This window comes from Eumetopias jubatus, unplaced genomic scaffold (assembly GCF_037043125.1).
Source record: "Eumetopias jubatus isolate StellerSeaLion01/CBP00866 unplaced genomic scaffold, mEumJub1_p1.0 scaffold_2, whole genome shotgun sequence".
Classification (NCBI taxonomy): Eukaryota; Metazoa; Chordata; class Mammalia; order Carnivora; family Otariidae; genus Eumetopias; species Eumetopias jubatus.
Genome location: NW_028274808.1, coordinates 164566731 through 164585462, shown reverse-complemented (window position 1 = coordinate 164585462; position 18732 = coordinate 164566731). Strand labels below are relative to the sequence as shown.

The 18732-nt window shown below is 33.9% G+C and overlaps 1 protein-coding gene across 1 annotated transcript in view; it reads right to left on the bottom strand.

Annotated features, from left to right (window-relative positions):
• The window catches only part of GABRG1 (gamma-aminobutyric acid type A receptor subunit gamma1), an 80446-nt gene that overhangs the window by 10090 nt on the left and 51624 nt on the right, over positions 1-18732 (bottom strand). The window contains exons 4-8 of the mRNA XM_028092548.2: positions 12399-12619; positions 11500-11582; positions 8146-8283; positions 7869-8021; positions 876-1087 (exon numbers count right to left, since the gene is read on the bottom strand). Of these exons, the coding sequence (XP_027948349.1) occupies positions 876-1087; positions 7869-8021; positions 8146-8283; positions 11500-11582; positions 12399-12619 (807 nt within the window). The remainder of the gene's footprint in view (positions 1-875; positions 1088-7868; positions 8022-8145; positions 8284-11499; positions 11583-12398; positions 12620-18732) is intronic.

Here is an 18732-nt window from a genome sequence, read left to right as displayed (position 1 = left end):
ACATTTACTGGAATCAGCAATAAAGCGCCTTTTTGGTCAATATTGGAGAAACAGATGTTTGCTTTTCTGAGTCCTATGAGAACAGGAAATATAAAGGAAGGATTACCAGCTTCAGCTCTGGCACCAAAAAAGACCTGTATATGAGTCTTGGATTTTTCACTTCCTCAGGCTGCTCTTGTGCAAATTACTGAACTCGTACTCATAGGAGCATAAATGAAATCATGAACGTAAAACACCTGGCATATTCAGTAAAAGTGTTAGGTATTATTTTAAGGTTGTTGTAATTGCCATTCCAATAAGAATTTATAGTCAATCATCCAACACTTAAGTATCTTAGAATTCATAGAACCAATTCTAATATATCAATTTGATGTTATCCGTGTTGAGGTGGATACACGATAGGGAAGAGGGACTAAAAGCACACAATTATACACAAACTGAAAACACTTTATAGATAGGACTTTCAAACGCAGCTGAATACTAACATTAAAGAGCGTTCTTTATCTTTAAAAATGAAGTAATTTTGTGGGCCACCTGTTGTTAGCACCCAAATCCTAACCCAAAAAAATAGAATCAAAGAGAGATCTTAAATATTTTTTTAGGTACAAAGAGTCTAGCACTTGAGGAAAATTCACAGTGTAAGAAACCACTCTTTACAAGGGGGATCCTTAGTCTTTTCTAAGGGGAACTATATATACTTTTCCTGGTGGGCAATGACCTAACAGTCATTGAAACCTCCAGTTTCATCTTAATGGGATTTGGCTTTTGTTAGAGTACCTCAAGAATTCCTATTAGTCTAAGCAAGTGTAACATGAGCATTCAAAATATCTCTAACAGTAAGTTGCTGTTTATGAAAATAGAGATTTTCAACATACCGAGCTTTTATTCTTCAGCTTTCTGTCTCTAGCAGTCTTTATTTTTTTGTTGCTGGTAAAATAATGCAAGGTGCCATATTCCATCAAGGCTGCAAAAACAAAAATGAAACAAACAGAAACAAAGAGATCCATCGCAGTCACATAAGAAACCTTAGGTAAGGACTTCCTGGCGATTGTACTCAGAGTTGTCATAGTCAGAACTGTAGTGATACCTGTGGAGGGAGCGGAAAATACAAGATAAAAAAATAGCACCAGATTTTTATTTTTCCACCTGATTTGGCAATGTTGGGAGTAGAAAGAAGCAATGGAAACAAAAGGAAATGATTACTCGTGATTTACAGAAAAAATGACCGGTAACCATAGCTACGTTACGTTCGATGTGCTCTTTGCATCTGCGATGAGTTTTAATCATCTAAATTTGTGGACTACAAAGAGCTGACTCCCCACACCCATCCTTCCATTCCTCCATAGCAAGAGACTGTCCAATTTTTAGCTGGCATGAGGTTGCATGGAAGAACTTCTTTGCCACCTTGGCTCAGCTATGTGTGGACACAGGCTGAGATCTAGCCAAGGAGAATCAAGTCAAGGGTGTAAACAGTGTCCAAAAGACAGCATTAAAAATGCAAAAAGGGAGTCAAAAATTCATATTTCCAATTGTGAAATAGGTAGGTCATGGGGCTGTAATGCAAAAAGCATGGTGATTATAGTTAATAAGGCTGTGTTGTATACTTAAAAGTTGCTGAGAGTAGATCTCCAAAGTTCTCATCACAAGAAAATAATTCTGTGACTATGTATGTTAGCTAGACTTATGGGGTGATCATTTTGCAACAGATATAAATATTGAATCATTATGTTGTACTCCGAGAACTAATATAATGTCAATTGTATTTCAATAAAAATAAAAGATGGCATTAAAGAGACAGAAAATGCCCATCTTTCTTTCTTCCTCATAGCTTTCTGCTGGAATGGAATGGCCAGAGCATCAACAGCCATCAGAACATTACATAATCGTGAGAATTAAAATCATCCACAACATAGCAGAAAACTAGAGGGAATCTGAGCCCCTCACCCTGAAATCACCCTTTGTCTATGTACCTCTGGGCTTCTCACATGAAAAACAAATACTCTTCTACCTAATTTAAGCTACAGTGATTTGAGGTTTTCTGCCACATACAGTTAAAATTAATCCAAACTAATACGGTGTTTTCTTATACAATAACTTGTAATAAAGCTATTTTTTAATCTCAAGGTTTAAGCAAAAACTACAAGCAAGATTATGTCAATGGTACACTTAAAAAGCACAGAAAAAAATCTTCATATTTTAAACAATTCGGCATATAAATTGGGTATCTCCCTGGGCCTCAGCCTTGTGTATGTATCTCTGGGTATGTCTGTTTCTCTTTAGTCGTGGCTTTCTTGTGGTTCTTACCACTGCTAATCTGGACACTCCTAACTCACGGCTGTACATGCTGTATGTCTCCTTACCTAAACTGCTATAATTCTCATTCTCTGTCCACTAAAATATGGCCCCATGAATGGAATTATGTACTCTCCAAAGAGTACTTAAAGTAATGTCAAACTCTTCTTAATTTGGCCAATTATTTATACAGTGACAACATCTGTGATGAAGAAAAAAATAGAAAGGGTCTCTTTGATATAGTAAAGGCAATACCACCTTTATTCTTCATGTCTCCTTTGAAACATGCCCTAATAATTTCTCTTACACACCTGTCTTTTTACTTTTATCATCGCTTAGGATTGAAAAAAAAAAAAAAGTAAAGACAGGAGTATGATGGATTGGGAGTCATGGTGGCAAATCTAGGTTCAAATTCTGACTTTTTTATCTATTAGCTCTGTGATCTTAAGGAAGTTTCTTAACTCCTCTATGCCTTTCATCTAAAAAACTGACACAGCAATATCTTGCTTAGTACTTACAATACATTTATACATAAGGTATTTATTTTATTTATCGGTTAAGGCAGATACTTAGAATATTGATTTTATATCTACCTTTCTAATATTAGCATTGTAAAGCTACAATTTCCCCTCTAAGCAAAGCTTTAGTTGCATCTCACAAATATTTATATGTGAATTTCTAATTAAAATTTAGCTTAAAATGTTTTCCAATTTCCATTTTCACCCAAGGGTTATCTAAAAGGTCATTTTTAAATTTCCAAATACATAAGGTCATTATTATCTATATTATTTATATTAATTCTTTAAAAAAAAATTTTTTTTTAGAAAGGGGGAGGGAATGAGAGAGAGAGAGAGAGGCTGGGAAAATCCCAAGCAGGCTCCATGCCCCCAGCATGGAGCCCGACTTGGGGCTGAGTCCCACAATCCTGAGACTGTGACCTAAGCCAAAATCAATAGTTGGACATTCAACTGACTGAGCCACCCAGGTGCCCCTATTTATATTAATTCTTAATTTACTTCCATTTTGGTCAGAAAATATACTCTGGAAAATTTTGGTCTTTTAAATTTTATTGAGATCTGGGTTAATGCCCCATATGCACTTGAAAATATGGAATATTCTGTAGTTAGGTATAGTCTTCTATAAATACCAGTCAGTAGTTGATAATTTCATTCAGATTTTCTACATTTTCATTGATTTTCTTCCATGTACTTGTTCTATCAAAGAGTGAGAAAGGATGTTAAAATATCCAAATATAATTACAGATTTTTTTTTCTCCTGTTATTCCTGACAATTTTTGCTTCAATTATTTTTAAACCAAAACTACAAAGCTAGGCATATGGTAAGTGCTGATTTCCATGAATAAACAAGTCTTTCTTCTTCCTCCCCTTATGCGGTTTTTTCTGGTAACTGACTAAATCATAACATTGCTACACTCAGACAAAGGTAGATTTCCAAATGTATTCCTGGATTCCATACTTATGTCCCAATTTACTAAAAAAACCCTTAAAGACAATGTGTGTTTTGATTTCAATATTAATGACTGCATTAAATTTCACTTTATTAAAATACTATTACATTTCTATTCATAAAGAATGAAACCTACAGCAGAACTTAGCTTTCAGACATTTATTTATTTTATTTAGTAATTCTTATCACCATGGTTAGCTTAAAAATAAGTGGATTTCCTATGAAAATATATTTGAATCCACGATAGTAAGAAAATATTTGGGTTATTAAGCAGATTCATTGATATATTTCCTGCTCAAAATCCTACAAGTCACATTGAGAATAAAATCTAAAGCCCATAAAGTGACCTACTAAGCCTATATGATCTAACAATTAGCCATATCTCCAATCTCATTTTCTACTACTTTTCGGTCAGTTCTAGCCATAGTTGTCTTTTTTCTGACCTTCAGTCATGATGGCAAGGAAGATCCCACTTTAGGACCTGGTGGTTGTCCCTGTCTGGCCTTTCTTTCTATCACGTATCCACCAGGCTAGCTCCCATGCTTCACTGGGTCTCTGCTACCTCCTCAAAGGGGTGTAGCCTGACTCCACAGGATAAGATAGCAAACATCATATTTACACACATCCCCTGCCATTCTCTTTCCATTTACTTTGGTTTCTCTTCATAGCCTCATTACTCACTGACGTTCTATACTCTTTATATTTGTACATTACCTGCACACCCCACTAAAACATGAATGCCATGAACATGGGGATTTTATAGCTACGGTTCACTGTTAACACTGAAGCACTTAGAACACTGCCTGTTTCGTAAAAAGCATTTGGTAAATGTTTGCTAAAACACAACGTGGAATAAATAAGCTCGGGAAATTGTACTTCAGTGACATATATATGTATCTATGTATGTGCATATACTTGTTTTAAAAAAACTCTTGAGCTCCAAATACATACGGCTCACAATTATAAGAGATATTCTTCAAGTTAGATCTGGCTATGGCTTATCTTTATAGTCAATATGCTAATACTAAAAAATATGAACTCAGATAACAACACAATTCCACCATTGGCTATCCCCTTTGATGACACCATGGCATTCTTTTTGGCTTCATATAAATATTATGGAAGAAGCAAGGGCAAAAATGAACTATTGGGACTTCATCAAGATAAAAAGCTTTTGCACAGCAAAGGAAACAGTCAACAAAACCAAAAGACAACCGACAGAATGGGAGAAGATATTTGCAAATGACATATCAGATAAAGAGCTAGTATCCAAAATCTATAAAGAACTTCCCAAACTCAACATCCAAAGAACAGATGATCCAATCAAGAAATGGGCAGAAGACATGAACAGACATTTTTCCAAAGAAGACATTCAAATGGCCAACAGACACATGAAAAAGTGCTCAACATCGCTCGGCATCAGGGAAATCCAAATCAAAACCTCAATGAGATACCACCTCACACCAGTCAGAATGGCTAAAATTAACAAGTCAGGAAATGACAGATGTTGGCGAGGATGTGAAGAAAGGGGAACCCCCCTACACTGTTGGTGGGAATGCAAGCTGGTGCAACCACTCTGGAAAACAGTATGGAGGTTCCTGAAAAAGTTGAAAATAGAGCTACCATTCGACCCAGCAATTGCACTACTGGGTATTTACCCCAAAGATACAAAGGTAGGGATCCAAAGGGGTACGTGCACCCCAATGTTTATAGCAGCAATGTCCACAATAGTCAAACTATGGAAAGAGCCAAGATGTCCATCAACAGATGAATGGATAAAGAAAATGTGATATATATATATATATATATATATATATATATATATATATACACAATGGAATATTATGCAGCCATAAAAAACACGAAATTTTGCCATTTGCAACGACATGGACAGAACTAGAGGGTATTATGCTAAGCTAAATAAGTCAATCAGAGAAAGATATGTATCATATGATCTCACTAATATGAGGAATTCTTAATCTCAGGAAACAAACTGAGGGTTGCTGGAGTGGTGGGGGGTGGGAGGGATGGGGTGGCTGGGTGATAGACATTGGGGAGGGTATGTGCTATGGTGAGCGCTGTGAATTGTATAAGACTGTTGAATCACATACCTGTACCTCTGAAACAAACAATACATTATATGTTAAAAATAAAAAAAAGAGGATAGTAAGAAACAAAAAAATGAAGAGGGGGAAATCGGAGGGGGAGATGACCCATGAGAGACGATGGACTCTGAGAAACAAACTGAGGGTTCTAGAGGGGAGGGGGTGGGGGGATGGGTTAGCCTGGTGATGGGTATTAAACAGGGCACGTTCTGCATGGAGCTCTGGTTGTTATGCACAAACAATGAATCATGGAACACTACATCAAAAACTAATGATGTAATGTTTGGTGATTAACATAACATAATAAAATTTAAAAAAAAAGACAACTGCTGATCTGATTTCTAACACCACTGGTTAGTTTTGCTGTTTTAGAACTTCACATAAATGGGGGCACCTGGGTGGCTCAGTCATTAAGCATCTGCCTTCGGCTCAGGTCATGATCCCAGGGTCCTGGGATTGAGCCCCACATTGGGCTCCCTGCTCAGCAGGAAGCCTGCTTCTCCCTCTCTCACTCCCCCTGCTTGTGTTCCCTATCAAATAAATAAATAAAATATTTTAGAAAAAAACTTCATATAAACAAGCTTATAGTATGTATGCTTTTGTGTCTTGCTTATTTGATTCAGCATCCTATTTTTGAGATTCATCCATATTGTAGCTCTGTGTTGTGTATCAGTAGTATGCTCCTTTTTATTACAGAGACATATTCCATTGGCCATAATTTACAATTTACTTATTCATTCACCCATTGACAGACATTGGGTTATTTCTTGTTTGGGGCTATGGTGAATAAAGCTGCTATAAACATTAAAAAAAGAAATAATCCATTCAAATTTTCTTTGGGAAAAAATATGAGAATAATATTTAAAAACAAAAATGTAATATTTAAGTCATATTCATGGTAGCAAACAAAGAATTTGAAATAATTTATTTACTCTAAAGTATGGTCTAAACATAAAATAATTAGAAATAATAATAATAGTTTAAATAGGAAACAAAACTCAGGTATTAAGTACATTTTCTTCACTGGCTATATGTACATTTCTCTTTAGACTCCCAAGGATACTGCATTTTCCAAGTTTAGAGCTGGGTGCCTCAGGCTTTATCTTGCCACTTTTATGTGATTTTCATTTTACTGTATTTATTAATACAGCTATCATAGAAACCACAAGAAAACCTCCCTATTGTTGAAAACAGACTGTCCCAACTTTATATTTTTTAAGACACAATTATCAGTAGTGTGATTCATGTCTTGCACTGATCTTGGGAATGAAATTGATCAATAAGTTGTCTTTGTATATCAATACATAAATGGATGCTATTTTCTTTTAAACAAACGTGTAGTAATTAGACACATTTTTATATGATTTTGATTATTGCAATTGATTGCTAAAGAAAGAAACCAAAAGTCTATTTTTTCAAGTATGAATTACAAATTACCCTTTTAATCAGTGTTATTGTACAGGCATCTCTCAAAATATTCATAGACTAATTACACATTTTATAGATTACAGAAGCCCAGAAGTTTCTTGTCCCTTTCAGTGACTTGCCCTTTAGAAAAGTTCACTGTTGATTAGCACCATTGTAAGAGCAGGGGATTTCAAAGCCTTCTAAACACACATCGGTTAATAAATGCTGGCTATCAGTGATTCAGCTAAAAAATAAAATAAAATCTTGATGAAGAGTGATTAAAAATACAGACCAAATTGAGATTCATGGATTATGTGTGGTTTTTGTTTATTAATTCCTGCTGAGTATTTATGTTTCCTTTGAACTCCATTAGCAGGAAAAATTTTAAAAATTCTGAAATTTTAAATTCTTTGTGATTCTGTTTCCTACTTGTTTGTCATATATTCATTTCAACATTTCATAAAGCACTAGAGTACTTGTAAATTTTTGCTAGATTGTAATGTAGAGGAATATTCTAATACATTCAACTATAAACTTTCTTCACATTAAAATATTTTAACAATCTCATGACACTATAGCATAATATTCGTATCATACCAAGTGATGTTCTTGCAGGTACTGCATCTTTATTGATCCAAAAAGACACCCAGGAAAGAACAACTGTCAGGATACACGGAATGTAGGTTTGAATAGTGAAATATCCCATTCGTCTACTCAGGTCAAAAAAAATTGTCATGATAATATAATCCCCTGGAAGAAAAAAACAGTTTTATTTTTGCTATTAAAATATATAAAAGTATAGATTCCAACCTATAATTTAAATCCATAGTCATTTGATGCTAGCATCATTCAGTGATTGGTGTTTCCTTCTTACCAGAGATTGTGTGAGAAATTTCAGTTGAGTTCCGTAACCCTACAAATGCAAACTGATATAATCTCCAGTATTTAGGATCAGCCACTTCTACAGAAGGTTTTTTCCACTTATACTCAATTTCATTTTTAGGGTACCCATCTAGATAAAATAAAAATAAAAATATATGGATTAGCAAGATTCAAGTCTGTTACTGTTACAATACCAATATTATTCCAAGGCAAGTTCTTTGAAATTCATGTTTGTATTATAGGTATGTCAAATATAGAAAACATGGCATAAAATATATGTGTATAGTTTAAAAAAATCATATAATGATTAAATAATGATAATCCATGTAACTCCATTTAAATAAAAAAATAGAATCATGCTAGTGTCTCGGAAAACTCATGTGTCCACCCCAATACAGTAGTCCCTCTTGTAAATAGAGGTAACCACTAACTTGATTTCTGTGATAATCCTTCCCTTGTGTTTTGGTTATAGATTTTCTGATATGCATTTCTGAAACATATAGCTTATTTTAGGTTCTTTTGAATTCTACTTGATTGTTGCCATACTAGATGCATTACTTTATACTTTACTTCTTTTGATATGATATTTGTAGTAGTCATCCGTGCTAATGTATGTAGCTTTAGCAAATTTGTTCCATCCTAAAGATGTACTGAAATTTATCTATTTTACTGTCGGAGACACCTATAATGTTTCCTTTTGGTCAATAAGAACACTGCTACTAGTGACATTACTATACATGCCTCACAAAATACATAGTGCAAGTTTCTCTGGGATCTATACCTAGGTATGGAATAGCTGGGGTCATAGATTGCATATAATTTCTACTTTATGAGACAGTGCCAATCTTCTTTTCATAAAGAGTATACCAATAAATTCTCTCACCAGCCAGAGTATGAAAGTATACTTGGATCCATATTCTCATTTAACTTGATGTGGACAGTCTATTTTTGCTGGTCTGTAAGCTAATTTTATTTCACATTTTCCTGATTATGAATGAAATAGTCATTTTTTCATATGTTTATTAGATTCTTAGGTTTCTTCTTTGGAGAATTGCTTGTTGAATCACCTATTCCTTTATTGGGCTTTCTCTCTCTCTCTCTCTCTCTCTCTTTCTCTCTCTTTCTCTTTTTGGTCTGAATTAGTTATATAACCTGAATACTAGATCTTTGTTAGTAATTTGTGTTGAAAATGTCTTTTTCATCTTGGAAGTTGCTTAGCATGGAGGTGTATTCTTTCAAAAAAAAATTTTTTTTTCTGCCACATGTCAGAAAAATCCACAGGGAGTTTTCAGAGTAATCAAGTGATGGAAATTTGGGCTATAAATTCATGTGAAGGTGGGTTTGTAATTATATCCTCTCAAGGAATTACTTCACCCCAGTATGCTGATTGCAGAGGCAACTTTTCTTTTAGACTTTAGTATGTTTGTACATACATACACATGTGTGTGTTGCTTCTCCATGTTACCTTAAGCATCCAGCCTTTGTAACCCAGCTGCATGTAGAAATTATGTAATATTAGAACCCTAATCCACAAGGCTGTCAAAGTCAAAGCTCAAATTTACCTTGTTTGGCAAATGTCCTTGGGTCAAAAGTGACTATAAATCTTTCTGGCTTAATTTTTTATGCTTCAATTCCTTCTTGGTGATTTCACTTACATGTTTTTGAGAAGATTTTTAATAATATAAAGTTTTAAATTGTTTTCAACAGAAGAATTGGTCTACTACATTACAGGAACAGAATTCACTATCAACTTCAAAAATTTTCAAAACATTGTATCACTTTGTACCAGGATATCCTCATCAGCCATTCAATGAAATAGCTCATCTCTCAACTAACCTATTAAAAATCTGTTTTCTCTTTTCTTTTTCCATGTCTTCTTTCTTGTTCTATCAGGCTCTAACCTTCCTGCTTTTCCATAATTTGTATTTTTTTTAAACTATCATTATCAATGCAATAGAATATAGTCATAGTATATGAGTGTGTGCACTGATAAAAATAGTGAGCTCGTTACTTAACTATTCTAAATGTAATGATATTGACTTTTTAAATGGGAATGTATTGAAATCTTTTGAATATATTTGTTGTGAAATTAGGCATAGAAACCTTAATTCTCTGCTGGATCCATGTAGAATATCTCAAAAGTTAGCTATGATTATTATATTTATGTCAGTGATAACCAATTGGATTCACAGGGACAGATTATTAATTTCTAGCAATGACAATCAAAGCCAAAGAGATATCACACCAAGAATTTAGTTATGGTGTCTAGGAGGCAAGTACAATAATTGCTAGATTTTCAAATATTTGCATTTCAACTATTCCTTGAGTGCTTGGATTAATCAAGTCTTCGTTATGATTTGGCTGTTTTACTCATTGAGAAGTTAATGTTAGAAAATTAAAGCAGTGAGATAGATTATAAATTTAAAAGGACATTTTAATGAGACAAAAATCTTTAAGAAAAGTCAAGAAAATCTTTAATAAAAGCAACAAGAGATATTTGGGAATTTTGTAAGTGAAGAAGCAGGATAATACTGGTGAATACATAAAATCTAGAGTGAATAAATTTTAGAATGTGATATATAAAGAAGTCAAGTTTCAATAGAAGGAAAATAGCAGACAATTTGTGTATATAGGCAATAACATTTTGTAAATGCATTTTACATGTTTTCAAGACTTGTTCAATTATATATTATCTAGAAAAACACTTTTATAAAAATACATGTAAACAATAAATGTGAAATAAAATTGATATTCATATACAAAGATAATTATTTTCTTGGAACAAAATACTCTTTATTTTCAAATTATTTAGTTCTAATCATTTCTCTGTGTTTCAATCTTTCTTTTGAATAAAATAAGCTTATTTCTACCTTGGTTTTTCCAATTCATTAAAGTCTTCTCAAAGATTTGCTACTCACGCAGTAAATATTATTCACCAAACCAATCTTTGAAACATATTTTAAGATCCAATATAATAAAGTTAAATCTTGCCTCAGGAGATGAATAAAATTTGAAACAATATTTTATTCATGGCAGTGTTAAAACATTTGAACACAAACCTATCTTCAGGACTACTTTAATCAAAATAGGAAAAAGACACTGGATAAAACCAAAATGTGTGAGCAAAAATATAATTAAATATATACATTTACTATGCATTTATTGTCACTTTTTAATTTAAAAGCAAGAAAAATACGTCATTTGTAACTGTTTTATCTGAGAGACGAACATAATCCACACTTCTGAAAATTATATGTTATATTTTATCTCATTTTATTTTACACTTTTAAATAAACAGAGTCTGAGGCTGAAATTCTATGAAATTATAACATATTTTGTCACTTACAGCTTGAAAATTCCAGTGGGCAAGAATGTTCATCCATAGGAAAGTTATGAAGCTGAAGATAACATTCTGCATTGATTGTCAATCTATTTAAATGAAAAAATAAATATTAAATATAAGAAATAATTTCAAGCATTAAAAATCCTTTGTCTAATTTTCAAGAATGATTTTGGCCTACAATAACAGACTGTGATATATTAGAAAATAATAATAATTGTAATGTCTCAAAGTTTTAAGTGGTGATATTATAGCATTCACGAGTAAGAAAATTCTAACATTTTCCTCTCCAGCCAACTAAGCTGCCACTGTATATATTTCAGTATAATTTCTGTTTACAGTTAAAAATTTATACTTCAGGATCACAACAAACACACACACACAATTAACAGAGTATACATGGTTAAGCATGGTGATTGTTTTCTCTTAAATTTTAATGAACTTCTTTCCATTAAGGATGATTCTTAATAAGATTGGGATGATTCTTGATATGTTAAGATATGTTCAAGACAATGAATTGAAACTTGAATCTTCTTTTAATCCTTTCTTAGGAGTGTTTTACTACCTTATTGAATTTTATAGCAGGATTGACTCCTAGAGAAAATCTCAGTCAACCATTTGCATTATGGGTTAAAACACATAATGGTCACACCACACCCTCCTATGTTTCAGAGGAGGGGGATATCAAGAGATATTTTTCTTTGCTTTTAGTCCCTTTCATATACCAGTTACTCTGAGCTTAAAAAAAGAAAGTTTCCAAAATATTCCACCACTTTAAATTTTAGTGTATGAAAGGAACTCCATACTTCTTTCTTTGTAAAACTGAAAAAGGAAAATTTGCGAATTGATCAAGTATTAGTATGGAAAATGAATTAGAACAACTACATTTTTTTAAGTAGTATTACCTCAGAGTATATAGAACTCGCCCATCATTCCAAATTCGAAGCAGACGATTAGGAGTTGTTATCCAATGTGCATCAGATTTTCTTGAGTTTCTGAAGAACGTGTCAGGAATCCAAATTTTCCCTACCATATTACTGTTAAGCATAAGCACTTTCATGGTACTGTTGAATTTTAAACGACTGTCAAACCAGGTTTGCGCAAAAATTATATCTATTGTGTATTCCTGAAAGATAAAAAGAAGGGAAACAGCCTAGAATAGTAAAGTCACTATTTTAGATGTTTTCTTCAGATGTTTAAATTTTTACATCATAAAGTTTCCGTAAGTAAATAGCTCTTAAACTCAGTCCTTTCAAATAAAAAAGTATGCCATTATCTTAACCTTCCTCTTTGTTTACCTGAGCCATATAAAATAAAATCCAAAATTTCTAGTAATAACTGCTTCCATCGTGGCTTTATAATTGTTTTGTAAATTTTACTCAAGATTTTATAATATGTGGGATATAGCCCCACATATTATACATATAATATAAAATATAAAATATTTTATTTTATTATATAAAATATAAAAGCAAATTATCTTAATGTTAAAAACTATATTAATTTTTGTGATATTTACATGAAGTTGAAGTTAAAAAAATCACAAATAAGTACAAAATCAAGATGCAAATACTCACCAAATTATCTAAAAGATCTCATATTGTCTTTTGTCCAAAAAAATTAATTACAATTATGTAGATCCATCATTTTCAAATGTTTCAAAACAATCACACACATGCACACACCGCTATTAAGTGGGTATAACATGCCAAGTATTATGTTGAGTTTAGTACATAACCTGTCATTAAAGCCTCACTGCAACCCTGTGAAATAAGTACTGCTATAATTTTTATTTTTAAATCACATTTATTGAGCAATACAGAAGTAAAATAATTCTCCCCCCATCACAGAAGTAAACAAGCAGATGATAAGGAGACTGAATCACCCCAGGCTGAATCCCAAATCCACATCCACAACAACCACATATATTGGTGGTCCTAGTGGAGCCTGATGGGGCCAGGATTAGAACACCAGGCTATGCCCATTATCAGCAAGTGACTATAAACAGGAAATGGCATGCTTCCGAGAGAACCTTCAAGGGAGTGATTAGGTATTACCTACCTTTGCATCCTGACAAAATGCCTGCCATATTATAAGCATTAAAATTGATCTGATAAAATTAATGAATAAGAATGCAGTAATTATCAATGCTATTGAGGAAAGTGATTATATGCACGTGTGTGTATAACTTTGATATTAAGAGAGAAATAAAAGAGTAAATTGAAAAATATGAGGTATTATATGAGTTACTTGTGGTGAGAGAGGTTGGTTGCTCACTCCTGATATAATGCCAGCAACTGGCCAATTTACCTGGATGGACATATTTAGTATAAGAAATGGAAGTTTAATTGAGAGTTTGACAAATGAAGATTTGAAAAAAGGTAAGGAGAATAATAAATAAACAGACTGGAGTCAACTTGTTAATAGGGGAGTTGCATCAAATCCTAATTTCCAGGCAGAATATTTATAATTGTAATTTACGTGACTAGAATGTGAGGAAATAGAATAGAGAAAGAATATAGACTAGAAAGGAAAATCTTCTTTTATGTATTTCGTTTTTTCTTTTTATTTATTTATTGAATAAATTTGACAGGTAACATTATGTAATTTTCAGGTGTATAGCATACAGCATACATAAAGTTACTTCGATACATTTATATACTGTGATCGGATTGCCATCGTAGCAATATTTATCATATTACATAATTACGGTACATTACTGTCTATATTCATTATACTATGCATTCGATCTCTATGGCTTATTTCCTTATTACAAGTTTGTATCCTTAAACACCATCATCTTATCTACTTTGGATGAACAGTGTCGCAATTTGGGAAAAGCACATACATATTAATAATTATTTAAAATCCAACAAAGCCTTAGACATTATGCAGTTGAGTACGAGATGTGCTTTATAAAGGGGTTAAGCAATATAAATAAACTACTATGAATAATTTTTTTATAAAATATATTTTTTAAAGATTTTATTTATTTATTTATTAGACAGAGAGAGAGAGAGAGAGCACAAGCAGGGGGAGCGGAAGGCAGAGGGAGAGGGAGAAGCCGGCCTCCCGCTGAGCAGGGAGCCCGATGCGGGGCTCGATCCCAGGACCCTGGGACCATGACCTGAGCAGAAGGCAGACACTTAACGACTGAGCCACCCAGGCGCCCCTACTATGAATAATTTGTCCATATTATAATGTAACGTGTGATCATTCAGTATTCTACCCATATATTTAGCCTCTACTGTGTGTCATTGTTTTGCACGGATGTAAAGACATAAAGTCCTTAAGCACAAAAACACTTGCACCATGATCCCCTCCTGACATAGTCTTGATTGCCATGAGGCTGCCAGAATGATTTAGAGAGAGAGATGACGAAAATTTCGTTTCTTCCAACTTGGTATGGAATGGCACAGAATCAAGTTGTGCTGTGGCATGGAGGTTGAAGGTGCTTCTGCAAGCAGGTAAGCCCTATTACATTCCATAGCCACCAACTTGCTGATGTCCTATCCATAACTCAAGCTGAGTGGTAATGCAAGACGTATCTCATAATACATAATAATGAAGTATATTTATTCTGTAGATGCTTAATCATATTATTTAGTAACATCAATGGATTGAACATGCATTTAGGGGGCCAATGGGCCCTCATATAAGGTATCACTGGTGTACTTTCTCCCTGAATCTTGTGGAAAATCCTTGGACAGGTTACAACAGTTACCTTTAACCCTTATTCTGACCGCCTGCTTCTCAGGCCAGATATCTTTTCTTTGGAATAAATTATGACTTATCTAAACAACCACTTCAACTTAGCCATTCAGAGTCTAGCAGTGTAACCTGTGTTAATGACATGGCTTCTGGTTTTAACAGTAAACACAAATAGAAGGAAACCTTACACTCATTCTATGGTGGAGCCTAAAAAGAGTATTTAATAACATTATATGGCAGAATTACTTTGTACTTTTGTATGGAATCCAACAGTAGAAACTGCTTAAGATAAAGGATGAGGCTTACGTACCAGGATTATAGGTTGGCAAAGACCCAACATTGGTTGGTAAAGGGAACATCATGCTACCTGCTAAGTATACTTGACTGCAGTGTTCCTAACTCATAGGGCATTAATGGCTGCACTTGTGAGGGAACTAACATGTGTAGGGGTGGGATTTAGCAAGCAGCTGTGAATCCTGCTTAGCAACTGACGGGATCTTTTTTAGAATACCTGTTGATAAAGTGTTAATCTCCATTGAAAGAGTTATGAATTCTAAAGAGTAAACTCTGAGCAGAGAGTCTTGGGGGAAATGGGAAAATCTTTCTACCCATAATTATTCCCTCAATCTAGCACGAAGAAGAGAAAGATATAGAGCGTGTGTCTTGATAATCCAACTTTCTTAAACCCTTTGCAGATGCTAATACCTCCAAGCTCTTTTAAATTGCTAATCCTTAATAAGTGCTTCCCTGAGATAAGAAGGTCATTAAAGTCTGTGCTATTTTATATGTAATCGAAAAATCCAATTTCATTTACCCATTCTATTTGTATAACTTCCGGAAAATGATCAAAGTGTGCTATTGTTCTTCGTGTTCTCATTTAGAGGTTATAATTATCTGCATAAGAAATAAGCAAAAGAAACATGAAAAGGAATGTCCATTCACTCAGGACAACAAGTACAATAGCTTCTAGTATAAGCATTTTGCAGTAAGGAACAGTGCATTTAACATTCGAGATCCAATGTACATTATGACACTTTGTTTTCTTGCAAGGTAGCTGAGAAAACAGCATTAGTGAATAAAGGTGAAGAAGTGAGTCATCTTGAGTTCTAACTCAGTCAAATCAAAACATAGTTGATGAAAGTGTGTGCCCTATAGTCTTCTTACTACGTGGTCAGACTTGCAATTATGCACATGTCTCACATTTAATAGAACTAGTTAATTCAATATTATTGTCTTTCTACTAATGGAAGAAACTTCACACAAAATGCAGACCTGCCTAAGTAATTAATAGAAGCGCATAATTTCGTCATGAAGTTTGTTTGATCCTCATCTGGTCTTCACACCCTGGCATTAATCTCTCCCTAAATTATCTATTCCTGTGGCCAAAATAGCATGCTGGGCCAAACAATGGTTGACAGTACATTAGATACTGAGGCTATGGACATGGAAGGAAGGGGGACAGGCATAGCTAATACACAGTACAAATAGCTTTAGTGGGAAAAGTTCATACGTAGCTGCTCCACTTTGCTCAGTTATCATAAAAGCCCTGATTCTTGATACTATCACAATATGGTAAGTAAAATCTTGGTATTATTCTAGTTTTCAAATAGAAAAAGAGATAAGGAACAAAGATGATACGTCAGGATAAACCACTGAATTCATCCAGAAAAACATCGAGAGATATTTAAAAAGTAGACATGAATTCTGGGTTCAGTTACCAAACTTTTAGGCTCTTACTTTTATGTCTCTAACTGTAAATTGCCAAAAGAACATAACATCATGTGCACTCATCAGTTCACTTTTTAACAAATAATTTTCAGTGTTTAAGCTACTTCTATGTTGTTCTGGGTTTACAAAGATGAAAATGGATCCTACCTGTTATGAAAATACTATATATAAAATAAAAATTAGAAATTAATAAAACTTAGGAAAGGTACAGTTAAAGAGAAATAGAAACAGTAGAGGAAACTTAAGGAAGACTTTATGACAGAAGTTGTATTTAGCCTGAACCCTGAAGTATATATGAAATTCAGATACATGCTGGGGTCAAATAATAAAAGTGGGGAGGAAGTAAAGGTAGTAAAATGTAGGGCATAATGGGAAAAAAGAATGTAAGTCATATATAATGAAAAAAGTGGTGCATTTTCTGTCCATCAGGGAATGTGCATTCCTCAGATACACAGAAAATTCTATATCTGGAAGAGTGTTTGAAAACAATTATCTAAAATTACCAATTACCAATAATTGACTCTGGAACCTAGACACAGCTCCATCCCCATGTATTGCTGAACTGAGTACTATGAACTGAGAGTCCCAATACTTCACCTGTTAATTTTATGCACCATACTTAATAATGCATTTCCTATTAGATATTTCTTCTATAATAGTCAATATACAATTTCTTTTTTTTTAAAGATTTTATTTATTTATTTGACAGAGAGAGACACGGTGAGGGTAGGAACATAAGCAGGGGGAGTGGGAGAGGGGGAAGCAGGCTTCCCACGGAGCAGGGAGCCTGATGTGGGACTCCATCCCAGGACTCTGGGATCATGACCTGAGCCGAAGGCAGACGTTTAACGACTGAGCCACCCAGGCGCCCCCAATATACAATTTCTAAGAGTAAAACATCAAACTTAAATAATCACAGACAACTAAACCTTAACAAAGGATTTACAAATAAAAAAAAAAAATTCTCAGGCCTTAAAAAGTTTATAATATACTAGAGAAGATAGAGTTAGATTCTAGATTTATATAATAAGTCATGTAAAATCTGGGGTGGGAACAATCCTTATGAATTGTTTCAGTCAGGGTTCTCCAGAGAAATAGAAGCCATAAGATGGATGGAATGGATGGATAGGTTGATGGATGGATGGACAGAGACAGATACAACAAACAGATTTATCTTAAGGTTTTGACTCAAGAAATTGTGGGGACTTCAAAGGCAAAAACTTGCAAGGCAGGCCAGCAGACTGAAGAACAGAGAAGAGTCGATGTTTCAGTCTTGAGTCAGAGACCAGTCTGGTAGTAGAATCTCTTCTTCCTGGAGGGACCTCAGGACCATGAGAAAAGTCTCATAAAGCCTTATCTGATTGAATGAAACCCATCCACATTATAAAGGATGAGCTGATTTACTCAAAGTCTACTGATTCTCACATGTAAAAACTGTCTTCACAGCAACATCTAGACAAATATCTGGGTACCATAGCTTAGCCAAGTGGACACATAAAATAGACCATCACAGAGTTATAACAGTAGGAATGGACATTCATCGATGCAGGAAGCCTTAAAAAATTATGCATGTGTGTATTTGCTAGACAGATTAAAATGACTAATTTTTGTGGCAGGAAGAATCATATTTCCCCAGCTCATGTTTCTGTGTAAATCTACACTCTTCATTTTTTTCCCATCTCTTACTCTACCTCTCAGAGAAGTCTGTTCCATATTGCTCAACTGGCTAAATGTAATATATAAAAAAATCATTTCTTAATAAATTCTTGTCTCTTTTCCATTCTTTGAACTCCAAACTTG